The sequence below is a fragment of the Dicentrarchus labrax genome, unplaced genomic scaffold (genome assembly GCF_905237075.1).
Source record: "Dicentrarchus labrax unplaced genomic scaffold, dlabrax2021, whole genome shotgun sequence".
NCBI lineage: Eukaryota > Metazoa > Chordata > Actinopteri > Moronidae > Dicentrarchus > Dicentrarchus labrax.
Genome location: NW_026136718.1, coordinates 5,986,983 through 6,013,281, shown reverse-complemented (window position 1 = coordinate 6,013,281; position 26,299 = coordinate 5,986,983). Strand labels below are relative to the sequence as shown.

Sequence of the window (26,299 nt, the reverse complement as noted above, 5' to 3'; positions counted from 1 at the left end):
TGAGAAAAATAAAACACTGTTGACCCCTGATATAAACATCTGTGTAGCTTTTTGGCTCTGCTGTGTTATGTATCTGCTGTCTCTATAAGAAAACCTTATATAATATTTAACATAAGAGCATGATGTGGACTGTTTTTCATCACTGAGATTGCTTTTGATATACAGTCGAGAACTTGATTATTGTAGTTTATTATTGAATTATGTTGGGTGGAGTCAGAGGTATGCTTGAGCTAGTCTTTGACTCAGCAGCTCTCCCACCAGCTGAGAGACTCCACAGTTAGTCTGTTTAACTGACGTGAAGTCTATTCGAGGTGTAACTTTGGTGCTAAGAGAGGCAGCGGTCTCTACCCCACCTCCTGTGACACTTCACATCCTCTGCATGGCTTATTTAGGCATCGAATTGTTCAGCAGTTTCACATTTACTAGTAAAACCACAGCTCTGACACTCACCATCTGTTTCTCTCGCAGTATTCTACTCTCTTCTACTCTCTTCTATTCTTTTCTTTACTAACTATGGTGCAAAGGGCTCACAAAGGTGGATGGTCTCTTTTCTTCCTGGCTGCTATTATTCCCGGTAAGTCTGATAATATTCAAATATCCTTTCACACTCAGATAATGGACTCTGTCGGTCTCTGTCGGTAGACTTTTCTTTGTCCTTTCTTTGTAACTCAAAACATTTTGTATTTATGGGAGTATAATTTTTTTTACAGAGGAATGGTGAAGGTTTTTGTCTGAAAAATGAAACAAACTGCATCTGGTGATGCAGCTTTTCAAATTTGTGTTTCTGTTCAGAAACATGAATTAAAATGAAATTATGAAAAATGTGAATTTCTCTGTCACAGGTCTACAAATGATGTTACATAATGCACCGAATAATGTTTTGTCAGGTACATTCTACATTATAACCACCCATGCAAGGAAGTCCGTAATGTTAGGAGCGAACCTGTGACTGTGGCAAATTTCTTTATCTTAAATAGTTTGAAAAGGATGTCTCCATAATGCTTTTTTTAACTTTTTCTTTCCTTCCGCCTGTATGGTTCGAGTGCTGTTTGTCCTATGTCATAATTGTTTCCTTTCTCACACAGCAATGGTTGTGGTCTTTAGTGGTCCTACGCTTTCTGTCTCTCTCACTCTGTGGTTTAAGCAAACAGATAATATGACTATGACCCTTTTTCTTATAGTATAGTTTCCATTTCCTCCTCTACATCTACTCATTAATTTTCAAAAGATCTTGCAAATTGATGTTGTTAAAGAGAAGGACATTGTGTGGAAGTGGAATTGGAAAACATTCAACAAAACATCAGAAGTAGTTTTGAGCTTTCTTTAAAAAAAATGTGCCATTATTAAATTACTGTAAGTGTGATACCTTGGTGTGATTACAGTAAAGGTCAAGCCTATACAACTATATATAAATATATTGTCTTCTGAGTATCCCGTTTTTGCTTTGACTGTCAAAACACTTTGTATTGTGCTATATTAAAACTATATTATTGTATCATATTATTATATTATATCTTAAAACTCCATTATTAGTTGTTGCTCTGTCTTGTTGCAAAGTGGACAAAGCTGAGAACAAAACTGTCAGATTTTTTCCATTGGTTTTGCACTTTTTGCAACAGTTGCCATTCCAAGATTGTGTTAAAGCTTTGGCTGGATTAACAAAGTGGGAAACTACCCCGTGCAAAAGCACCAGGTTTGCTGGGTGTCAAGTAGTTGTACATAATTTAATTACTTTTATAAAATATTCATTAAAGTCACCCCAAAGTCTTGTGGCTCTGTCTTTTAGAGAGCTCCTGTGTCAAAATACGCTCTATATTGTGCTCCAATGGTGAATATTCCTGATTAAAGTTAAAGTTAATTTAATTACAATATGGTAGTTGACACACACAGGTGACAGAACTTGGTGAAATGTGGCAGGGGTCAGGATAGTCGTCCCACAACACTTTTTTTCCCAGGGCCCCCCTAACAGGTCGATCTGGCCATAGAACAGAACCATCTTCCAGTCTTTTGTGCAATAAAGCAACGCTGCTGTTTTCTTGCCAAATCCACCCTGTTGGTACAACTCTGTTTATTACTACAGTAATATAACGATAACCAATCAGGTGAAACACATGTTGACATTGATACGTCTCTTCTTCTACCAGGTGTCCACCTCCAGAGAAATGGCAGCTCCATCCAGCCTGCCTCTGAGCCTGAACCGCCCTCTGAGGCTCAGATCTACAAGCCGGTCTTGCAGCCATCTGAGGCCATTCCTCCAATAGGTACACACCATTACAAGACCAGATTCATTACAAACATCTTAATGAAAGCACCAGCTTCTGTAGGCCATCTATTGTGGAAGGAATCACAAAGATGTTGAATGATGGCACGGGTAGTCATGGAATCAATGAAAGCTGCAGCACAAGAACATAAAGCTTTATGAAACAGATACGACGGAAACATATCAAAGCATTGTTGAAGAAATTGCTCATGGTTGCTGTCAGCTGTTGGCTTTGATTTACAGCTTTTTGAAGATGGTTGGCATTGTGAGCCTATGAAAACTCATTAATGCGCTTTACAACTTAATGGCTGTGACAGCTGTTATTGGAAGCTAAGGCAGGTTTGATCAGCACAGGATCGTGAGATTTGAAACTAGTTTGAACTCTGAGATGCAAACGGAATGAAAACAAGGTTTTCTAGCACTAATATGAAGTTATAACTCATATAAAGTCATAGTTACTGTAAGAATTTAACTAAGGCTGATCAGTATATAGATTATATTATACAAACCTAGATTGTATTCAGTCATATCAGAAAATATCCACTCCAATATATAACCCATTACTATAGCTTATTAGTTGTTATTAAACTTTTGATCAATAATAAATGGTCAAAAAAATTATACACAGTTTGATTTATGAAACATCTACAAATAAAGTCTGGTTGATTGATTGATACTGTACATGTTGATGCACGGTGATATCTACAGCATGACTATAACCTGAATGTAGTTGTGTTCCCCTGTATTAATTATAACGCATTAATTATCTACACTACAGTTTACTTAATTTAAAGGTTGACTAAACTGGGTCTACATTTCAGTTTTACTGTAAAATATAAACAATGTAAAAGGAAAATGAAGAATAACTAAAGTAAAATAACAATAATCTGTGTCCATCTTTTCCTCAGAGAATAATTTAGCAAGATTATATTACGTAATTCTGTCCAATGTACATTTGCCATTTGTCCGGCGTGTCTATGTGCTAATGTGTGGTTGGGTGTGTTTCATGCACAGGAACCTACAAGCTGAATGGCCTTGATGGGAAACTCTGCATCAAAGCGACCATGGGAGTGGAGTACATCGTCATCGAAAAGAAGGTTAGGGGTTGTGACCGGCTCAGCGCTCTGTGTGTGTGATTTTCTAGTATTTCAGCACTTTTTGCAGAATGTGTGTGTTTGTGTCAGCATCTCTTTGTGAGGTGTTACATGTTGGTTTCACTGTTCAAACTGTAGAAATCCAAAATGACCATCAGCTCTTTTTAAATGAACGACGTGTGCTGATTCAGCTGACATATTTGAGTGTTAATACGATCAAATCTTTGGCAAAAGTAAAAAATAAACAAATACAGAAGAATCTTGTCTCTTGATATAAAGTGATATTTCTCTCCTGTGTTTTCTGAAGACTTGGTATTTCAACCTGGACCCGTCCAGGGTCAGGACCAGCGGTTACTGTGGCAAAAAGGCTGCTGTTCTCTCTCTCACGCTGCCGAACAACGCTGCCAGTCTGCAGTTCAACTTCAGAAAAGTAGAAAGCACATTTAACTTACAACTCACATATTCATCTCTGTGTGAAGTTTGCGTGTTCTCCCACAGTCCAGAGTTAACCCTCATAGCATATCTTTCCTGTCTAGGGGAAACAACATATCACCATGTATCTCCAACTTCTTAAGTTAAATAAACTATTTGAAAACCCTCTTGGTTGAGATGGAAAATGCACAAAATTGAAAACAGGGCAGTTTTCCTGAGCTCATGCATGAAACGTTGACTTTTTAGAGATATGTGGTTCTCACAAGATATCAATGCTACACATGACGTTCTTATAGAATATTATGCATTGCTGTTGATTGAACTACCAAACAGTATACAGTATTTAAATCAGCTCAACTTTAAACAACTGCAGCAGTGTCTTTACTTACTGAATTAATTTTGCTGGTAATACTTATAAAGATCTGAATACTTCTTCCACCACTGCACACAGGTTAGGTAAACTGGCAACTGTTGTGACTGTTCAGAGACATTTAACTGCACATATTCCTGTAATGCACAAATAATCAGTTGTTCATAATAAACATCTGTCTTTTTATTAACACCCGCTCTAAAAGGAAAAATGTGAATGCAAATGACACATGTTTGCTTAAAGGTAGAATGTTACACAATTTAAATAATCGGCCTCTTACCAAACTGATTAAACTGGCAAGTTGGAGTTCAATGCAGAAAACACACAAAGATAAATCAGGAACAACTGCTCAGACACCAAAAGAAAAAGACCAAAAATTCAGATTTACCTTAAAGCACCCAGATTAGTGCACATGTGCAGTGTGATGAAATGTTTAGAAATGCAGCCATTGTGAAAACAATAGAGATGAGACATGTTGGGTTCCTTGTCGTTCTCTTGTAGTTGACAAGACTTATCTGCAAAGTCCAACAAAATTCATTGTTTGTTGAATTACAGTTTTAAGAAAATGTCTCTTTCAATTTAAGAAATATAATAATATACGTATTATTAACATAAAACTTATATATGTCACAGGAACATAAGCGTCAGTGAGTCTTCATATCTGGATCAAAACGTTCACAACAAATGATGAAATTGTGTTTGTTTACTTGGAAAAAGGTGTATCTGTTCATAATTCAGTGATTTCTGAATCACCCTTAAACTCTGTATTTTTGTCATCAGGAGAAGAAACTTTTCTACGTCACCAAGCTGACTGTTCATGTGTCTCCTCTGCCTGTCTGCCAAGGATGTGCCAGTAAGCCCACATAGAGGAAGAAAAAGAGAGAATAACACACAGCTGATCTGCAACAATAACCAGCAAACACTGAGAACTGTCTCCATCTCACATCCTCTTCCCTCTCAGATAAGACATACTTCGGTTTGCTGGACCACGAGAAGCTTTTCGCAACAGCTGACGGGCAGAGCTTCAACTGCAAATCTGAGAATCTGCTTCTGACGTCGTCGCAGCTGCGGATCAAGCTGGTTCCCCTGCAGATGCAGGCCTTCACTCTTCCCAAAGGACAGTATGGAAAAGGTGACTGAGCTGATCACTTAGGGTTCAGTGTTGCAGGGGTAAATTAAAGTCTGCTCCACAATTTTAAATGAGTGTGTAGTTTTATTTTTATTAACTATAACCATATGAGAGGCTGCTGAAACCTTAATGATTGTTTTGGGAAGTCTCAATTCTCATTTAAAAAGCAAATCAGCACAAATTGAAAAACATATAAATTCTCTTTATTGGACAGATTACTCACTTTGCCTTCAGATAAGCATAATGATTTTATCTGTGCTTCCTCTGTGGTGTTCAAAACACTTATAAATTATAATGAATGCCAGTTTTGTAGGGTTTTTTATGCATACAAATACTATATATTTTCTATAATTCTATATGTTTTTGGCTTGTTTCCGCAGCTGGATCACTGATAGATATAGTTCTGAGAGAATCTGTTAGCTTCAGCATTCATATAGGGAATCAAAAGCTGTGATAAATCCTTATTTCTAAAAACAGGAAGCTATAAAACAATGGTTGCAACCCATGCTTTTATATCAGGCTTTATTGTCTTTGAGTCTGAATCTGCTGCAGAACACAAAGTCTCCTGAAACCAAAGCTAATTGTTTAGTGAAGCTGATTACGCCATAAACAATGTCAGACAATTATAGCCTGGCTCTAAAAGCAGTGGAGCCATTTTATCTCTGCACTTCAGCTTAATAGCAACAGTATACCTGAGTGGATTAAGTGGTTAATGAAACACATAAACAAGATTAAAGTTACTGGTGTGTGTGCAAATTTAACCAAACCTACAAACATATTTTCTGATTCTGTATAAACTAATGACATGACACTTTAGACACCTCATATTTCTGCTTAAATCAAGTTCCATATTTGTCTTAAATCCTGATTATCCTTCCCCTTTCTGCCTTTTGCTCCTCCTGTCTCATGTTTCAGAGGTGGAGTGTTGGGCCGACTTCAACAAACGAATTATTCCCATCATCATCGGGGCCGTAGTGGTGACCCTCGTTCTGATCATTGGGCTGACCTGCCTGTTCATCAGAGACCGCAGCAGACAAGGATACGATCGGCTCTGAGCTCATCGTGAAGCTGGATGGAGATTTTAATCCATCTCAAACTATATTTCTGTTACTGTTACAAAAAGTTCTCAAAATTGCTCTGCTTAACTTGGATTTTAGCTCCTGTACTTGTGTCCTAATGTCATACTTCTTACTGTGAATGCAATGTTATTAGATTGATTTATATGACTATTTTGGTTTTGTTTTTGGTGTTTTTTTTTTTTTTCTAGCTTTCATTATTTTTGGAACCTGAATTTGCTTTTAATTTAACTTTCATTCTGCTTTCAGGGATCATTTGTGTTCACTGCTGTTTGCTGTATTGCTCTGTTTTGTTGCATATTCAACAGTTGTTTAATAAAAGGGCAAAAAACGAATTATATAAGCAATAAAAATGAGCCAGATTAATAGTTTTCTATGTTTATTATAGTGTTACTCCTCAACTGGCTGGGATACTGCAGAATGAACAGCACAGTTGTTGAACATCACACATCCTGATAATCAATGCAGAAGCCCTCCAGAGTAAACTGGAACCAGAGACGGCTGCACCAAAATATAGATTTGATTAACAATGCATGAGAAGGCCTAAACGCAGGCCATAACAAAGGAATCGTGAGATAAATTGGTTGGTTGATCAAACATCAAATAAACAAAAAGGAAATACACAATGTGAGGATACACTGCACCACCAGGGAGGCTAGTGTGGGGTTATATATCTATATCATCAAACCATCCAATTACTCCTCCAGTCCTGTATGAAAACATCTGCAGTTGTCATGTTTCTCCACTCATTCATTCATTCAGGTTTTCTCATTGAATTTGTCCCCCGACTGTCTCTATCGGTGACTACAGCTGTAGTGGCACATCTTGGTCACTAGAGAGCGCTGCTTGTTCACCAATGAATGAGTTGGGTTTCTGTCTAAAGATTGTTTGTTGTTTATTAAATAAGAATTTAAAAACATTTACAACATAAAAAATAGAAGAAAATAGAAGTAGTGAAATGAATATATAGCAGGTATATTTACATGGAGGTAATGCTGCCCCATAAGGTTTATTTAGCCCCACACAGAGATGAGATGTGGTTCTTTTGATATAAAGAAACCACAGATGTTTTCAAAAGAATATCTTTTTTTAATTTTTTTTATATTGTAATAGGATAGCATCCCATTATAAATAACCTACCTTAGAGTAATAGGATACAACAGACCATAGACACACCCTCCCTTTGATGTATTATTACATTTTAGTCTTTCTTTAGCCCTGACAATGAATCTGTTTCACTCCATGGATCATATTTATTTATAAATATATGTGTCTGTTTACTGTCAAGTGACATTAAATGTAAGTGTTTATGCTACAATCAATACTTTTATCCTTGTGATTTTTACACTATGATTATATATATAAGATTATAAACTTGAAATTATGGGACAACAGAAACCACAATGACAAAATAATAAAAAATGTAACTTGATTAAACTGATTGAACTTTAGAGAATCAGTTCCAGCCATAAAACACCACAAATTCCTGTTTTGGTTATTTTTTATCAGGCTACTGAATTAATTAATAACACCTGATAATAAATACAAAGAAAAAAACAATGTATATGTATGTATGTAATTTAAAAATATATATTTATTGTTTACAGTTGTTTTTTTTTTAAATCTAAAAACCACATATTATTATTTTTTAAACTCTCTTTTTATTGTATTATATTTATTTCTTTATTTATAGCTGAAAACATTTGACCACAACCAATAACAGTGTCTTTAGGGCCACGGTGGTGCAGGGGGCCCCTGGTTTTTTTGGGCGGCCCTGCTGACTCAGGCGGATGGAGAGAAGGAGGAGAAGAAGGAGGAGGAAGAGGAGGAGGAGGAGGAGGAGTGTGTTTGTCGGGCAGACAGTCAGTCAGGAGGACCGGAGTCCCAGCGGCAGTTTGGGAGAGTCTGAGCCGGGGAAACTGAGTCCACATACGGGGAGAAGTCATACGGGGGAATCCGCAATGAGTTGGGGAACGGAGCTCTGGGTACGTTAAAAAAAAACTCTGTTTCTGACCGACTTGTTTATATTGTGTTTGACTTTATGAATATATATTTATATATATATATTTAAAAAAAAGGTGGATGTGTTAACCTTGTTTAAAAAGAAAAAAAAAAAACGCTAACTGGCCGCCGGTTGCTAGGCTAGCGAGGCTAAAGCTAAAAGCTAACGTGCACCTTAACGGCTGTGACAGCGGCGGAACAATAGACGGAGTCCGCAGACAACCGGGGCGGAGGGGAGAGGGGAGGGCACGCCGCCTGGCTCCAGCCCCCTGAAATACATGTCAACTTAACATTATATCCGTGCTGTTTCTGGATTATTTTGTCCGTTGTTTAGTTTAAGTGAACCCGGGTTATCTTTTGTGTGTGTGTGTGTGTGTGTGTGTGTGTTTGTGTCACACCCTGTTTGGAAGAAGCTGGCAGGGACTCGAACATCCTCATATGAACCGAACCAGCCGGTATATATAATTCACCTCACAGCGTTTGTTTTTTGTTGTTGTTGTTGTTGTTGTCCGGTCTTTTCCTGGCTGTTACCAGGTGATATCTCAACACAAGTCAGTCATATTAGCTTTAAATGACTTAGTTAAGTCTCTGCTGCTGCTTTTTGATATGAGAGTGAGTTTATAAATCATTTTACACAACCCTCAATGTCTCAGATTGGTTATTATTGGCTCCACGATATGGTTAAAAACACCATATTTCGATTATTTTGACACATATTATGACCCCATTCAAATCACAGTCATGTGGGAGTTGTCATTTTTGTATTATAAGTTGAATTTACACTAACAAAAAAAACTATTAAATCATAATATTGTGAAATCCTCAAACAAAATATGTTTCCTTGAATCTGGAGAACAACATTTATAGGCCAGTGCTTCCCTACAGCACTACAGTACTATGGTACTTCATTATAATGCTGTTTTATCACAGGTTTAACCTTTTATTCAAATATTACAGGTCTCCCAATTTGGCATATAGCACTTGGCCATATTGCGATTTCAATAATATTTTGATTAATTGTGCAGTCCTGTAGTTATCATACTGTAGTTTAATAGTTTTTTTTTGCAGCAGAGGGTTAATTTATTGAATATTTGTTTGATTCCCAGAGTCCTAGCTGACAGTGTGGTGAGCTCCAGCCTGCATTTTTTATTTTTTTTTGGGGTGTTGGCCATCTCAAGCTGTTGTAACCAGAGAGGCAACCAGCAGCATCCCCTCTCTCTCCCTCTCTCCCTCTCTCTGTGTGTGTGTGTGTGTGTGTGTGTGTGTGTGGGTGGGTGGGTGCATATTGAATTGTGTGTGTGTGTGTGTGGGGGGTAGAAAGGAAGCGGTGCTGCTTCACGTCCCTGAGATGATACTCCTCCAGCTGACCTCAGTGGTTATTATCTGCAGTTTAATATAAGCTAATTTTTTGCTTGCTCAGCCCTCAAATGTAACATGACCATGCTGCTTACAGACAAAAGGGATACGTGTTTGCTTTGCTTGTGATGCAGAAAGCATCGTGAACATTTGCCAGGATATCAGTGGGTTTTTGGCTTTTTGTTTTGGCTTTTTTTGGATGTCTCATTCATGTTATTCATTCTGGTTTTCTTCCCTCCCCCCACGATGAGTACCAAGTATGGGACATAATCATCTGTGTCAGTTTGTGTTCTCAGTTAAACAGATGGAGAGACTGGCTGGAGGAGATATTTTTATTTTTTAGTGGTTTTCCCAAAGGTGTGAATGTGCTTTTTAGCTACTTTATTTATTAGAGAAATATTAGGTAACACTGTGGGTATCTATATTTTGCTACCGTTTGATTCAGTCGCATAAACATATAAGATGTAAGAGAGGTAATTCAAACATTGTTGGTATTCAAACTTCAAATTTACATTAAAAAAATGGCTAAAAAACATTTTAAAAAATGCCCATAACTCGCGATTTATGGTTTCAGCACGAGTCCTTCATATTGTTAATTGTGTGCAGAAATATATCTGTAAAAATATCAGATTTTTACACAGTTGTTTGAATGATTGGGGGTTTACATATTTCCTTCAGTTTGCCTGAAAGCAAGACTTTAGGTAAGCATTATTACAGTTTTCTCTGGTGCTCAATACAAAGTCTTAAACACCACAAGAAAAGTAACCTTGGGAGAGGAAAATCAGGATTACAGTGTGTCAAATGTCCAAGACTAGTAGTAGTAAATCCACCATCAGGAGTCCAATAAAATAAATCCCAAGGACTATATCGGTAATGGAAAATGATGAGCTGAAGTTTATAGTGGCGGGATATTCCTTTTACTCGCTCATTAAACCTGTTTCCTTCATCTCTGCGACATCTTTTCGCCGTAGCAAAGCAAAGCACGCCGTCATCTGCTGAGTGGAGAGACGCTGGCGGTCGGACGGGCCGTCATAATCCCCTGATGAGATTATTGTGTTGGCTGTCTGATGTCAGATTACAGATTATTGTCCACACGATAGGGATGTAACACTGTTGATTGGCTGTTGTGTTTCACAGATGACTGACTTGACTTATAAAAATTAAACATTGTTGTATAATTTTATATTCCAGTCTGTAGGTGCTGTTAATATGACTGCTGACAATTACTATTACAATTTGTTTCTTAATTAATCTGTTATTCATTTTGTTTTATAAAATGTTGAAAAAGGCCCTTTATAATTCCACGGAGCCCAAGGCAATGTTGGTCCAACAGCTTAACAACTGTCATATAAACCAATCTTCACATTAGAGAAGTTGAACCAGCTGTTTTGTGTTACTTTTGCTTTAAAAAAGATTGAAATTATTACAAAATTATCAAAATTGTTGTCGTCTGTTCATCGATTAATCCAGTGTTTACCAATCTTTGAGGATTTTTGAGCCCTTAAATGTCTACTTGCAACTCCTCAGTATTCATATCTCTTCTGGTAGTGACCGGTTCCAATAAAAAGCATTACTTTTCTGTATTTTAATTGAATAATGTTGAGAGGATTTGAAATATAGCAGCAATACATTTGTTTTTTTTAAACTTTCTTCTCCATCTGATTCAGTTTGTGACCCTCAGATCTTTTCTGGTGACCCCTTTTTGTTCACCAATGGACAAATCATTAGTAATTGTATCATGTCTAAGTCCCATAAATACAAAATACAAACAACAGTATATGAATAAAAAGCAATGTAGCACGCAGGGCAGCATTAGTATGTTCAGTGCCTTGGCTGTTTCTCTGCGTTTTGGCTCTAACCCAGGTCTTTGAGACATTACAAAGCAAGCAAGGAACATCCTATTACCGCGCTGGCTTCCTGCCCTCTCCGAGACACACACACACACACATAAAGTAGGAAGTGTTTGTCTGAATTAAAGCTCTGTGTGCGTTTGTGTGTGTGTGTGCGCTGAGGGCCAGGATGCTGCCATGCTGTGCTCTGGTCTGTCTGGTGGAGGTGGAGCGGCCAAGTCTGACTGAAGGACAAGAGGCTGACAGGCAGTCGTCTCTACTGATCGGCCAAACTGAAAGACAAGGATAAGGGCATGAAGGATGGAGAGGTAGAGGAAAGAGGACGGACTCTAAACGGCTGGCTAGACTCGTGATTTTACTTTGAAGTCTTTCAGCTGGTAAATGAGCAGGAGACTTTAGACCAATTGTGGAAACTCAGATTCAGAGCAGTGAGCAGGTTTTTACCCTCTTGCAGATCGAGGCGTCACAAGGGTTTGCTTTGCTTTTCTGTGTTTGTTGTGTGGATTTTGAAAAAGGCGTGCTACTGTGTTCCCTCAGGTGTCCTATGGGAGGTGTTGGGGTCCCGGGGTGATGTGTGAATCATTTGATATTTGGAGCGAGAGGATTGTTTGTGTTCTTTGGCATCAGGTGGCCATCAGACTCAGGCGAGGATGCTCGATATCCCCTCTCCTCTCCTCTGTGATATTTATAGACCGTAGCCGACGTATCAAGGTCTGTAGTGATTCCGGTTTACTGACCGTAGGGTATCATCTCTGCTGCTTTATGGAACCATCCTCTCAGATATGGATAGGAATTGGGCTGTATATTGATTATTGAAGATACATTTGCTGTGTTTTTGTTGGCAAAAGACGACACCACCTTAGGCTCCATATTAAAAGTGATCTTCATGTCCGTTCTGTATGTTCAAAAGAGTTTCCTGAAGGCTGAGCCAGTTGTAGTGGAAAATGGGGATTTTCTTAGGTTCATACAACTGTAAATACTTAAACCATGCAACCCTGAGCTCTGTAAGTGGACTGTTTTCACTATTTTATGACATTTGAAAAACAGTTAATTCTTTAGTATTGGTCAGGCTATACTCTCTGGTGTTGGCTCTGAAAGCATCCTTACATTTTTCATGGTCACCTTGACACCTTCCCAGTTGATATTCTTTGATAACTGATCATCTTTTCCATCGGAAAAGTCTTCAGTGCCCTTTCTTTGCTCTTCTTTCAATTAAGAAATACTCTCCAGTTCTGTTACAACTAATGCTAGCCGCATCTATGAATGCTTCGCTTTTACATTGGGATGCAGAGACAGCTCTGTGTGGTGGATGACAATACAGAGCGCTCAGAAAAAAGTGAGTCTTGGTCCACCGTTTGTGTTATCTTCTCTTTGGCTTGTGGATCTGTGGCCTTGGACGCTCTGATGAGAGGGTTCCTGTTGTTTAGTAGGCCAGTAGTCTGGTTCTTAGCAGGTCGCAGCGGGTGTGAATGAAGTCATGTTGGAGCTGAGGGCACTGGCCTGGACACGACAAGCTGTTATATCCAGTCTAGCCAAGCTTTTCAACACATTGTGTGTATGTGTAAGGGGGGGGTGTTCTTGTAGGTGTGAGTGAGAGAACATGTTGTTTTCAGCCCTGGATGTGTGACAGTAAGAATGCATGTCCTGCGTTTTAGGGTGGATGTCTTTCTTAATTAACAAAATTGTGCTAACACAAATCTTCAGGAGACAGGGAGGAAGATGGAGAGGGAAGAAGGAGGTGTGAGAGAAGGGAGGATGGGAGGAGAAGAAAGCCTATAAAGAGGGAAGGCAGGGAGGCGGTTTAATGATGGGAGAGAAGGGAGATATTTTCATGTGGTGGGAGGCCGATGGACTGAGAGACAAGTAGAGTTTACAGACATAATGGATTAGATGCAACTTTAATGATCCCAGTGGGTAAATTTAGCTTCTGCAGCAGTGAGTAGTAACAGGATACAGCGAGAATGAATGGGCTGTCAGTCAGAGTAGAGAAAAATGAGTTTACATTGTACAGAAACACCAACCATAGATGCAATATGGCAACAGGAGCAACTTTTTGTCATCTTTCCCAGTCTCATTTTGTTTAAGCAAGCGTGTCTGTGTCCATTTAACGACTGAAATGCATGATTGGCTATAATGACTTGGCATGCCTCAATAGATGTCGCTCAACAATAAATTAATTCATGGGATTACATAATGTGTGTCAGTGACTGAAGTTGTTGTATAAATTATTCTGGTCAGCAACATTTACATGAATAATATCAGATGTGCTTTTCACCGTTGTATAGTGACTAAATTAAAGGCCCTGTACACCCGTTGTTTACCCACACATGTTGGTTGGTTAGGTTGCATTCAGACAAACAACAGTCAGCCCCCTTGTTTGTTTGCTTAAGGCTGCATTGACCCTTTTTTAACACCAAACATTCATCAAACTTTAGCGCAGATTCCAACAGAATTTCTCGAAAATTGTCGAAAGGAAATGCAAATGTGTGCTTTTCAATACACTGCTGCTATGCAAATATTAGGAGTTGGTTCATCAAGGTACAGCTGGTGGCCAGCTGAATTCTCCAGTCGGATGCCATTAATCTGTTGCAGAAGAAGAAAGTGCAACGAGAGTCAAACCTCAAATGGTGGAAAACAATGTAGAAAGCATGATGGAAATGTGTATTCATTTGAGGAAGCTTACAGTCTCCTCATCGCTCCACGCAGGTCTGATGTTTCCGTCTGACTCTCTTCATTATTAATTGTTGATTAAGTCACATGCCTCATGTACGTCTGTAAGTAATTACACCAAATTATACACTTTCTTTTACAATACCTCAAGATTTCAATTTAAATGTTATGTTTTTTTTTATGCACAAATTTAAAATGTGCATAAAAACAAAGCACAGATGTAATCAATAACGTCCATTTCGATTAGCCGGTGTGCCAATGAAGGGCGTAGGGTCATCCGTCAAACAAGTTTAACCTGGCTCAGCTTTTCTTTCTTTTTTCTTTTTTTACCATAACGTGATGTCATCCGGCAAGATGCCGCTGTGGCCCAATCAAATACCTGGAAAGTGCACATTCCTTTGTAACGTGACGTATTTCAAGTGTTTACCTTTCATAGATAAAATGATTGCTGCCATGCTAACTTTCCATAGTTGTCCAATCCTCCCTCATAATATTACACACTGCTGTTTATTGTTTTGGCATCTGATAATCCTTCAGACTCACGGATCTGCTTTTTAACTTTTTTAGATTTCATTGTCACACGGGTACTTGAAGGAGCAAATCCCCACCAACACCACATTTTAATGCTTGGCTGACTTTGATCTAAACTCCCACTTGGATTATTTTCAGGACTATGTGGGCATATGCAGGCTGTGCTCGATTGATCTCCCTCACTCACTCTCAAGTTAACTTGGTTGCAGCTGTTAAGGTGGGAACAAATTACACATTTATCATTTTTATTATTACATGGAGTTTGGTAACCTCCTGTAATTCCTAGCACAGCTCTGCCCAACTTCAATATGAGCAAACGCCTGTGGGGTGTGCAGGGCCTTTTAATAGTAGAAGTACTAGTATACTCTCAGTTGGTAATCAATGTATACATTTGTTTTGGCAGGTAATTGTAGCATACCTTATAGCCCAGATGTAATTTCTGACCAGGATCTGATGAATGGTGCTTGCAACATCACGGATGAGATATGGGCAAACAAAGAGAGGCAGAGACAAATGAGACCATTAACTACCAAAGGGGAGAAAGGAGTTATAGAATGACCAGTCCAAAGTCTTCTGAATCTAATTTCCTTCTGGGAGACTACTAACACAAACACAGAGCTGTTGACTTCTTCCTCTGTCCCCCACTGCTCCTCTCCTCTCCCTCTCTTCCTTCCTCTTGTCCTCCCATTGCCTCACTCCCTGTCCTCCCTCTGGATGCGGTCACAGCTGAATCCACCCAGCCAGCTGTTTGGCAGTTGAAGCTCTTCTTGGATTCAGACACCCATCACACCTGTACGCCTGTCAGACCAAAGCGGTGACCCTGGATAAACCTGTTTTCCGTCAGTGTAAATGGGTCAACACGTGTTATATGACCTGGCTTTGTGACCCTCCTCCCAATCGGGGGTTATTGTTGGTGTGATACTGCTTTTCTTTGGTATAAAAAGGGGGAAAAGTATCTATAACTATAGGATGACTGTAGGGTGTCAACTTTTTTTATCTCTTCTAGAAAAAGGGAATGAAGTCAGGCCTATTCTTTAAATATTTGACTTGTGGCAGAGATCTGTTTTGCACGTATTTTTAACTTTTGGTTCATTGTGTTTCCCTTATAACAGTCATAAAGATAAATTAGCATCATTATTTTTAATTTTTAACTATTGTTGCTACGTCAGCGTTTTTTTTTTTTTTTTTTTTATAATTTCTTTCCAGGAAGTAAAAACTGAATCACCAGAGGCAGAAACCGTTCCAGACGTCTCAGAGCCATGACTTGTTTAGATGCAAGGACTTTTGGTCAGAGCTGCAGCTGCGTTCACTGTTTTCTGTCTCCCAGGAGTCAGTCTGTCTGTCAACTGTTTATTAGTCAGTTACTTTATTAGCCAGCGGATAAAAAAAATGCAGGTTTTAAGACACGTGGAAAATTGGAAGATGTTGGGAATTTTTCTGGTGAATTTTTCCTAGATCTCCAACCCAGTCATTACACTAAGCCTCTGCTGGATAGCTGGCTACTGTCAATCTAAGGCCTGCTCGTGCTCACAGACACTAGACTTTATACTGATAGCATTTTCTTTTGTTAGCCCTGTTTATTAACTGCGACCCCCAATAGTTTGAAACATATTTAAGATAACATATAGGAAAAGGGCTTTACGGTTTATACTGTTGTACTTAGTCTTAGTGTATACCATTAAAGGTCCAGTGTGTAGGATTTAGTTGGATTTAGTGGAGTAGTTGCAGATTACAACGCCCTTGCCTCACCCTCCCATTCAAAGCATATGGGGGAAACTATGGTAACCATGAAACGCAAAAGGCCCGACCTCAAGCCAGTGTTTGGTTTTTCTGGGATACTGTAGAAACATGGCAGTTCAACATGGTGGACATAGAAGAGGACCCGCTCCCTTTGTAGATGAAAACGGCTCATTCAGAGGTAACAAAATCTCAGCGATTCTTATATTCACAACCATTTCCATTTCTGCCGATAGATCCTCCTAAATGTTAAACACTGGACCTGTAATATCTCTGGTCGTATTAGGCTATTGTGGAGAATGTTGCAAATCCATAAGCAGAACTCAAAATATTGGATTTTTATGATTTCTTTCACATCGATGCGATGGTGCGTCGAATTAACTGGATTCGCCAAAAACAGAAATTCTGCCTGGTGATTATTCATATCAGGACATCGTGATGACTTGGCATAGACTAGCTGTACATTACCTTAGGAACGTAGCAATATATTGGCCGAACATTGGTGAATTGGGTATTCACTGATCTCAGTGGCCATGTAGGGCTATGGTTTCCCACTGGCTAATTGCTGTGTTGGTTATTTCCCACTCGTATATTGGAGAAATAATGTTCAGCTCATGCATGTGCAGCAGCCTGGACAGTGAGCGGCTGTTCAGCTCAGCGTCTCACATCTTTGATGAGAAAAGAAATCGACTGAACTGCAAAAAGGCAGAGGTGCTTATCTTTGTAGTTTTCTGTGTTGCCCTGGCACAAAAGGGCAAATAAATAACAAAAAAAAACTGCAAAGATGCACTCCTACATTAACTCCCTATTGTAACATACCCATTTAATTATAATTTAGGACTAAAACAACAGGTAGACTAATGTTTCTGTCTTGGCTGCGGACCCTGTGGTTGAACATGCAACAGCCTTTTGAGTTGGTGACGTAGGAGCAAGATGTCCTCCAGCTGATGTCCTTCGGGTGCTGTGTACTAAAAACATCAGGTGCCTGCTAAACCTGCTCACCTCTGCTGCACTGATGCTATCTGCTCTGTGGACGGACACAATTAGAGACATACAGGCTTTAAAGCAGGCAGAGAGACGCAGGGATAACTCAATCCTCTGATTGCTGGTTCAGTTCCGCGTTTACTCATCTGGTTCTCTGTCTCTACAGTACCATTACTTCCCTTAGCTACCGGTGTTAAAGCATGCAGAATAAATCAAGCATGAATGAATCAAGAACCTTTTTGTTCCCTGTTTGTGTGTGTGTAACTACCAGTGTGTGTGTGTTTGCCATGTGACGATAGACCATTAGCTTGTCTTATCCCATTGTGGAGTTGATAATTGCACCTCTCTCTTCATCTTCATCCCTATGCCAACACTCTTCACTCGCATCATCCTCCCCCTCAACTACCCTCTTTCCCCCTCAGGATTAGGCAGAATTCCCCAGCACAGACACTTTTATATTGGGGTTTCCCACAGACCAAGATAAAATGTGCTGTGTTTTAAAATGGTTTAATGTCACAGACCCTAAAATAGACTTCAGTCATGTGGAGCTGCTGTTTGAAAAATGTTTTCTCCCAGGAGCCGCATATGGGATGATTTTAAACTGGGTATCATAGTGGTGGATGTGAAACTTTATAGCTAGGATGATTGAAGAGCGTTTGTTAAACCTCATGGTTATACTTAAATCCATTCTTTACTAATATTTTTCATTGAATCAGCTTTGTCACTGTCACATATACAATCATACACAGTTCAATGTACAGGGAAATGTGTCCTCTGCATTCAACCCAAAGCAGTGGGCCTGGGGATGTAAGCCAGTGCCTCAGACAGCTCACTGCCTGGAGATATTAACTTAATATACGTGTTTTGATGGGGTGGGGAGGAAGAGGAAGGAACATTGCAAACTCCAAGGACTCTGGGAATTGAGCCTGGCTCGGGCAACAGTACTAACCACTGAGCCACCTTGCTGAGTAAGTAGGCTAAATGGGGGAAATTGGACCAATGTTTCTTCCTGCTTTCTTACCGGTAACCTCGTTGTGAGGTATCAAAGCTCTTCTGACCCCAGCAGTTAAGAGAGTAGTGACCAAAAGACCAAAACCAAAAAATATTCAGTTTACAATTCTATAATTAAGAGAAAAGGAGCTAATCCTCTCATTGTAGAGCAGCTAATGGGTGGTATTTCTGCTGTATAAAGATGATGGAGTAACTATCAAAATAGTTGTTGATTTAAATTGGATGTCTCTCCACTGAGAAAACAGACTAATAGTTTTACCACTTCCTCAGTTTGACCCCTGATTCACTTTTTCATCAAGTACATGAATGAAATCTAGAAATCTTACAAGTCTCCAGTGACTCCAGCTGCATTATTATTAGCCCTCAAGGGCATTGTGACCTAACGGTTGCTATTCATCCTTTGACTGTGGACTTCCAGGAACCATCTCAAGGGTTCGTGTAGGTCCCCCACCTCCTTGTGCTGATGTAGCAGTTTTGCATTGTGTACAAGTAACACAAAAGCTAACTTTACGATGCTGCATTATCAGCCGGCTGAATCTATTTGTGGTGCATTTTTTCTGCTGCTGTGCTTGATAAGTCTGTGTGTGTGTGTGTGTGTGTGTGGGAAAACACTGGCTTCTGGCAGGAATTTGCCACAGTGCACATACCATAAATAGAGTCTACGTGCATAAGTATGCATATACATTGGATAAGCTTTACCGGGACAGCCCCACCCCTCTTTCCCTCTCTTTTGTCTCCCGTCTTTCCTTTCTCTTTCCCCCTCCCTGTCTGACACACGGGCCTGTTTGCATACGAGAAAACAATGTTAATTCTAGCTGTAGAGGAGTTTTCCCAGGCTGTTTATTTGGCCAGTGAAGTTTCAGAGCCCAATAAAACTGCTCTGTGTTGCCTTCAGCTCTGCGCTGCTCATTTGCACACACACACACACACATACACACACACTAGCTGCTCAGCATGCAGGGTTTCTGGTTACCTAGGTAACCTGTCCATGAAGTGCACACTGTACCCCCCAGTTACCGTGGGTACCCCAGACTGTAATATGTCAGGTAGTCAGAGTGCAGAATAAAGGATGTTAACGCACGGAGCAGCAGGCTGACTCCGAGCTGGTTGGTTATCCTTCTTGTCCCCCTAAATAAAAGACACAGAAGAATAAAGGATTTGTTGTCCTTTTCTTTGGGAAGGTGAAAACATATTTTCAGTCCTTTTTTTTTTCCCTGACAGACTTGTTTTGTCTCCGGTGCTTGAATCAGCCAACTATAAATTGTACAGTCTTTTTGTTTTTTTTTTTTTGGGGGGGGGTCTTTCACAGTGAGATGACAACAATAGTCTCAAACAGGATTCAGATTTCCGCAGTCATTTGTGAACTCATTTAAACCCACTTTGTGACCCTACCATTGTCTCCCAAAGCAGTCTTTAACAAACAGTACTTTGTGTTGTTTCTGGTCTAGACTTTCCATTGTTCATTTAAACCCTCTTAATGTTTACAAATTGTTACTCGCGAGTACGCAACAGAAGCACTCACACATTATGGGTCCATGCTCATGGCTGAAGGCCTGCTGCTGAACTGTTGAAGCAGCAGTAACTGATATTAACACTAGTTAAGATAGCCAGGCGTAGTTGAAACCATAACCCCCTTTGACACGAGCACAAAGGAGAAACTACTGTGGCCACGAAATGCACAGAAAATGTCAACGGCCCTATTAAGAGCCCATGTTTGGTTAAACCTTGACATCTGAAGATATAAAAAGCTCATGCTATTCTAACAAAAACATATTTTTATGTGATTATACACCAATGAGAACATACCTATGAATGTTATAATCCCTTTTCTAGCCAATAGATCCTCCTAAATGTCACATGTTGGACCTTTAACCCGGTCCCAGACTGGCCTGGCTCAAACCCTGTGTAAAACTACACTAGTTGAGCTGATGACAGCAGCAGTGGTTGTACTACACCCAAGCTCTGGCCTCCTATCATATATTAGTCATATGATGTGGAGTTAATGGTTAATCGATATGATACACTTTCACAGGGAAGCACACTGTCCCGGGCCAGTGTGTGTTGTTCTCTGCCTTTTTTTTTTTTTTTTTTTTTTAAATGCAGACAACAGGGGAAAAAAAATGAAAACATGCTCATAGACAGTGCAGAGATTCTCTGTCAGCATATCACATGATGAGGGCAGTCAGTTGCTCCCTGCAGGAAGTAAAGGGGCATTTCTCTGAATCCACATGCTTATTTATACCGTGGTAAAGACTTATCTGAGGAGATGTTTCCACTGAATGCAGGCAGTTTTTTGAGTTAGTGCAAGATGCAAGGGGGATTTCTGCTGGCTATAAGGGAACATTGTAGGGAATATTCCATTAACTCTAAAGCTAACAGAGTCACTTTTCATAGGGATAAAGGGACACTCTTAAGGGATCCCCCCCAAATTAACAGATTTAAAACTATCTATGGGGCATATAGTCATTTTTAATCTGCCAACTATTGGCAGGCTTACAACAACTGGCTCTGTCCAAGGTAACAAACTTTTATGTATTATAAAAGAGTATATTATAGTTTATGTATGTGTGACTGTTCGGCACACTTTTTACACTTAGGTTTTAGTAGTTGAGCACATAGCTGTTCCCAGTCTTAGTGGACAGATATGAGAGTGGTGTCAAGCTTCTTATCGAACTCTTGGCGAGAAAATGTATTTCCCAAAAAGTCAAAGTATTCCTTTTACCAGCACATCTCGACCCGGCTGGGACGTTGGTAGGATTTGTGCTGTTGCTGCTCTAGTCACAAGTTAAGATGTCAGCATAGATGTAAGAAAATTGATAATTTTTAGGGGGTTTTCGATTGTCAGCGCTGAATGGACTAAAACTGATGTGATGTGTTCATTGCCTAAAAATAGTGCCAGCTGTCAGCACCCAGACCAAAGTGTCATAGCCCACAGTCAACCGCACTAACCAGCATGGACACTGCGAGGAGAAGGTGTCAGGGTCAACATTCACACAGCTGGGAGCCTCATGCCAAACCCCCCCCCGACTGTGATTAGAGCACTTGAGTCAGCGGCAAGATAAATCAAGCATCCTGTGGCTTTTTCTGAGATGAATAAGCTGTGTGTGTGTGTGTGTTTTTGTCTGTGTGTGTGTGTGTGTGTGTGTGTGTGTGTGTGTGTGTGTGTGTGTGTACACGTCATGCACATATGGTCTGATGACATCTCAATGGATTGTTGAACAGATACAGTAATGATCACATCCTGTTCTTTCATATTGGACACACACACACACACACACACACACACACACACACACACACACACACAGGAAACACTGGTTAATAGTGTGCACAACCACTGAAACTGGTTGTGCTTAAATTAGCCGTGTGTGTGTGTGTTTGTGTGTGTGTGTGTGTGTGTGTGGCCACCTTGCCAGTTAATGCTCAGATAGTTATATTTATAGTTAAATGTATTTGAATCAAGAAGGTGCAACAGTAAGTAAGCTACAGTCTTAATGTCCAACAGATTTAATCATTTTAGTGGCGTGCAAGCTGAACCTAATCAGATTCAATAAAGATTTGGATATAATGAATTCAAATTCAGTAAAATCAAGCTAACCTACATACATTGTTGTTGCTTTCTTCTTTACTAGGGATGGGTATCGGCAGGATTGTAGCAATACTTCTACTCTTGTTGGTCGGGTATCTGTAATCTTATCAGTTCTTTTCTTGTTAAAGTGCACAAACAGCATTTTATTCTCTTCCTCAGTCATCCTGCTACTGCAGATTCACTACCTGGCAGTGGGGCCCGGCCTCGCTGCATGAATTTCAAGATAAGCGGAGCCGCTTATCTTGAAATTCGGCAAATTCATAATTAGCCCTAATTATGCTAAACTGTGCTAAGTTGACTGGCTACATACAGTCAGCTTTTGTTTTAGCTTTTTCCTAACAGTTTACAACAAATGCACTATGTTTAAAATACACGGTGGTGGATGGGAGACTACGGGAAGAGCACTTTATATTATTGCTTTTCTGCACATTTATGCTTGTTGAACAGATGTTTTAATAAATTACACCTATTGGCAAGTACCTATAAAAGAACAAGCCTCGATAATACACAGGGTTTCTACGCATTTAGAACCAGCTCCAATTCAGAACCGGGTTTTATTGGGCATCCCTAGTCTTTAACCCTGTACTGAAAGAACAAGCACATTGTATGTATGTGTTTGTGGGTTTATATGGAGGATTATTGTCAAAATATATATATATATTACACATATTGATTCATAATTTTGTAACCGTGTACTCTAACTAACTACTAATACTCGCCTGCTGTAGCACGGTATTAGTGAAAGGTGGTGAGACAACAAAGCACCTGAAGAACTGTCGTGCTGAACTCTTCTTCCCATTTTAAAACGAAATGCTTGAGTCAAACTATTCTGCTGATACATGTGTTGCTCTGTTGTTTTATGGTTGAAGCTCTTCCTGACGCTCTGAGCTAACCTGAAGCTAACACCACCCAACCCCTGGCCTCAGCTGGCCGCGCCCGGTGTTTATTAAACGCAAAGCCTCAGGCTATTCAGTGCGTTGACTCAAATAGTTGTGTAATGGTTGATGTTGAGTTAATCTGGAAATAAATACAGTTACTGTAACTGCGTAGCCTTGTTGCACGTGTATGAACTGGAGTGAAACTGGTGATTTTCTTTCATTGCTTTGGCGTTTTAAAATCTAGTTTTAAGAGTTACATTTACAGCACACTGACACCCTAGACCTCCATAATAACTATATATATGTAATTTTGGTACTGTAGCATCTATATTCACTGAAACCAACCCAGCACATGTTAAACAACAGTTTACTTCTCTGCTTAAATTGTACTGAGTGTGTATTTAGCCTTTTAAACCTGGTGATTTTGTGAACTGGTGCCATCCTGAAACACATCTTTTTGTTAAAAGATTATTTTACATAAAGAGCTCTCACAATTCTGCCCAAAAGAACAGAGTTTCCTCTGTTTCAGCCTTTTGAGATCAGATAGTGACCCAGGAAATCCGCTAGTCGACCTTCGGTGTCAGAGGGTTGACCCCGCAAAACGATCCTGGTCAAGATCAGGGTTGAGACAACGAGGGTCAGACTCAGCTAATGGATCCTGATCAAAGTCACTGTCTGACATTTACAAATAAAGAGGAGAGAAGTATGTGGGAGTATTGAGCTTTTTGTAGCTTTCTTTCATTTGTTAAGATAACCGTAGCAGTCATGTGAAACACATTACTCTTGAGACACTGTATTATTACATGTACTGAAGCTACCACATAAAATCAGTTAATTATTTAATTGAAATAAAGGGTTGATTAATCATTATTGTCATTATTGAGAAATTGTTTCCTCAATTAATTGTTTGATCTATAAAATGCCATAAAATAGGGGAAAATGTCCCATTATATTTTCCATAAGCACAATGTAATATCTTCAAATTGCTTCTTTTGTCTGATCAACAAAGATATTTTATTTACTATTATAGAAGACATAAGCGACATAAAAGACAACAAGAAAATATTCACATCTGAGGAGCTGAAACCAGAAATTTTGTGACGATTTTTCATTCAAAAATGATTCATCGATCAAAATAGTTGACAATTAAAAGGGCCATTCCAGGACCCCTGTTGGTCCCCGGACCCTAGTTTGAAAAAAAAAAACACTGGACCAAAACGGTTTCATTCAAGTACTCTCACCATGTTAACCGTTTGTATTTTCTTTATGTTCCAGGCTGTTGTTGGTAATGCTTTTTTGTTGGCTCACTCTTGGCACTTGTTTGGCCTGTGAACTAGAATATTTCGCTCCCTTTTCTACCATAAGCAACACAGTTTGATCCTATTTTGCAGTTAAAAAGTGGAAAAGACTCACAGCTCTCAGATTTCACAGAGCAAGCCGAGGTTAGGGGACAAGGTTGGATCATTGTGTTCGCATTTGATTATTGAACAGAGACAGACATTTGCATTTGCAGTTGGTGGATTTGTTGGTCGGTTGAGACTTCACAAGAAAGAGACAGGCTGTGCTGAACTAAAGCAACTTTGCATGCTTGCAATACAACAGACAAGTCAGCCAAGTTAGTTCACGGTCGGTGTGCAGTTCCCTTTTGCAAAAGCAGAGAGATCAACAACTTCACTTCTTGTCTCCATCTGAAGAAGTAATATGATTTGACGCCAACATTTCCCCCTAACATCATCATGTCATCGTGTTACACTTTTAACTGACATAAGAAGATGTATTATGTAAGGACAGTCATGGAGCAAGCATGTGTTGGTAATGTGGTTAAGTGTTGAAAATGGGTTGTATCCTGTGCTTGATGGGGCATGATTATTTCTGGATCTGTATAGATATCCAATCATCTGTCTCTCTTTTCTGTCTCTTGCTTGCCCAACCAGTCTGTCAGGGTGTGCTTGTGAAGCGCCGGGAGAGCGAGACAATAGAGGGGATCAGGTTGCTATGAAACCTGACTAGCTAGCCACACACAGGAGTGCCCAGGTGTGTGTGTGTGTGTGTGTGTGTGTGTGTGTTTTCCACAGTAGTAAATATAGCGGGAATGGCCTCGACTGAAGCCCTCAGTTTTTGTCAGTGGGCTAAGCATTGCCTCACCAGTTATTTATGCTGTCTGCAAATCCTTGGAAGACTTAACGTGATTGTCATGCATAATACCCCTGACTAAAGGCCTTAATGTTTTTAGCGCGGTTAAACGTTGCCTCATGGGTCTGACACATTGCGGGCCGTGTCTGCTTTTCTCTATTAATCTTCATTGGAGCAAACGTGAAGCGGCGATTCTCGAGTCATTTCGTGCAAAGCTACACATTATGAGGAAGCTGTTCACTGCTCTTCCAGTGTAAAATGCAAACTACGTGACATGTCAACTTCGCAGTACAGGCAACTTTCATTGTATTCTACCATGTCCGATAAAAGTGCATTTTTAGCCAACTTTTGGTTTACGAGGAGTTAAATCTTCAAATTTCTTGCATCCAAGCCAAGATTTTCATGTTTCCAAGGCAACAGTTGTCCAACAGCTGCTACAAGACACTCAATGTACTTAAGAGCAGTTGTATATTTGAAGCAAAGTTAGTCCCCGTCTCAAATTTACAAGTCTGTTTAATGAAAAGCTGAAGTTGAACCCAGTTACCAACAACCTGTCCACATTTTAATATCATGGTGACTGTATTCTGTCCAATACTGTCATGAAATGTTACAAATCCAAGCAGATTGACCTGTTTTTTAGTTATAAAAAGATGGACAGTAAGAGGCTAAGGAGAAGGTAAAGGTATGGTATTGTTGTCTTTCAACCCTATGAAGCACTTTGGCCTAAATATACAGCATTGTTTATTGTTCTGTCTGCATGAAAGACAGAAAGAAAGACAGACAGACAGACAGAGAGACAGACAGTGTGTATGCATGGCTAGCTGCTGCAACAGAGTGTTTATTGTGGTAAAGGAGGTCAGGTGATGGAGTCAGTGTCATCCATGTTTATTATCAACACATGACACACACATGTGCACTGTGTGTGTCTCTCTAACCGATCCCTCATCTGTTCCCTTCTTCCTTACCAGGTGTCTTTCTTTCCAGTCAGTCAGCAGAAAGCTTGTTATGCACTGACTAACCGACTGGTTAAAGTGTGACTGTCACTGATTTATGGCTGCATTGTAGAGGGCAGCAGCTTTTTTTTTTTTTAAAGGGGCGTTTCGTTTTTTTGTCCTCCTCCTATACCTGCGTGTATGACTTGAACTGTGAACCAGCACTGCAGGATTATCATAAAGGTTGTTTTCTTTCCTAAATATCA

General features: G+C 39.7%; 2 protein-coding genes across 4 annotated transcripts in view; both read left to right on the top strand.

Moving 5' to 3' along the window:
- Window positions 1–431: 431 nt before the first annotated feature.
- On the top strand, window positions 432–6,727 carry LOC127350738 (lysosome-associated membrane glycoprotein 3). The gene is made up of 7 exons (XM_051377631.1): window positions 432–574; window positions 2,145–2,261; window positions 3,275–3,357; window positions 3,662–3,784; window positions 4,937–5,009; window positions 5,118–5,288; window positions 6,201–6,727. The coding sequence occupies exons 1-7, from the start codon at window positions 514–516 to the stop codon at window positions 6,338–6,340; spliced, it is 768 nt and encodes a 255-aa protein (XP_051233591.1). The 5' UTR covers window positions 432–513; the 3' UTR covers window positions 6,341–6,727.
- Window positions 6,728–8,196: 1,469 nt separating this feature from the next.
- fnbp1l (formin binding protein 1-like) overlaps window positions 8,197–26,299 on the top strand; it is a 52,128-nt gene continuing 34,025 nt past the window's right edge. For all 3 annotated transcript variants that reach the window (XM_051377996.1, XM_051377995.1, XM_051377994.1), the window contains exon 1: window positions 8,197–8,346. In XM_051377996.1, the coding sequence (XP_051233956.1) occupies window positions 8,323–8,346 (24 nt within the window). In that variant the 5' untranslated portion in view covers window positions 8,197–8,322. The remainder of the gene's footprint in view (window positions 8,347–26,299) is intronic.

Bases quoted from the DNA above. Each gene is read 5' to 3' on its own strand.
- LOC127350738 (XM_051377631.1), top strand. From the start codon at position 514: ATGGTGCAAAGGGCTCACAAAGGTGGATGGTCTCTTTTCTTCCTGGCT. The intron at 3,785-4,936 runs GTAGAAAGCACA...TTTTGTCATCAG, and splicing joins TGCAGTTCAACTTCAGAAAA to GAGAAGAAACTTTTCTACGT. The intron at 5,289-6,200 runs GTGACTGAGCTG...CTCATGTTTCAG, and splicing joins CAAAGGACAGTATGGAAAAG to AGGTGGAGTGTTGGGCCGAC.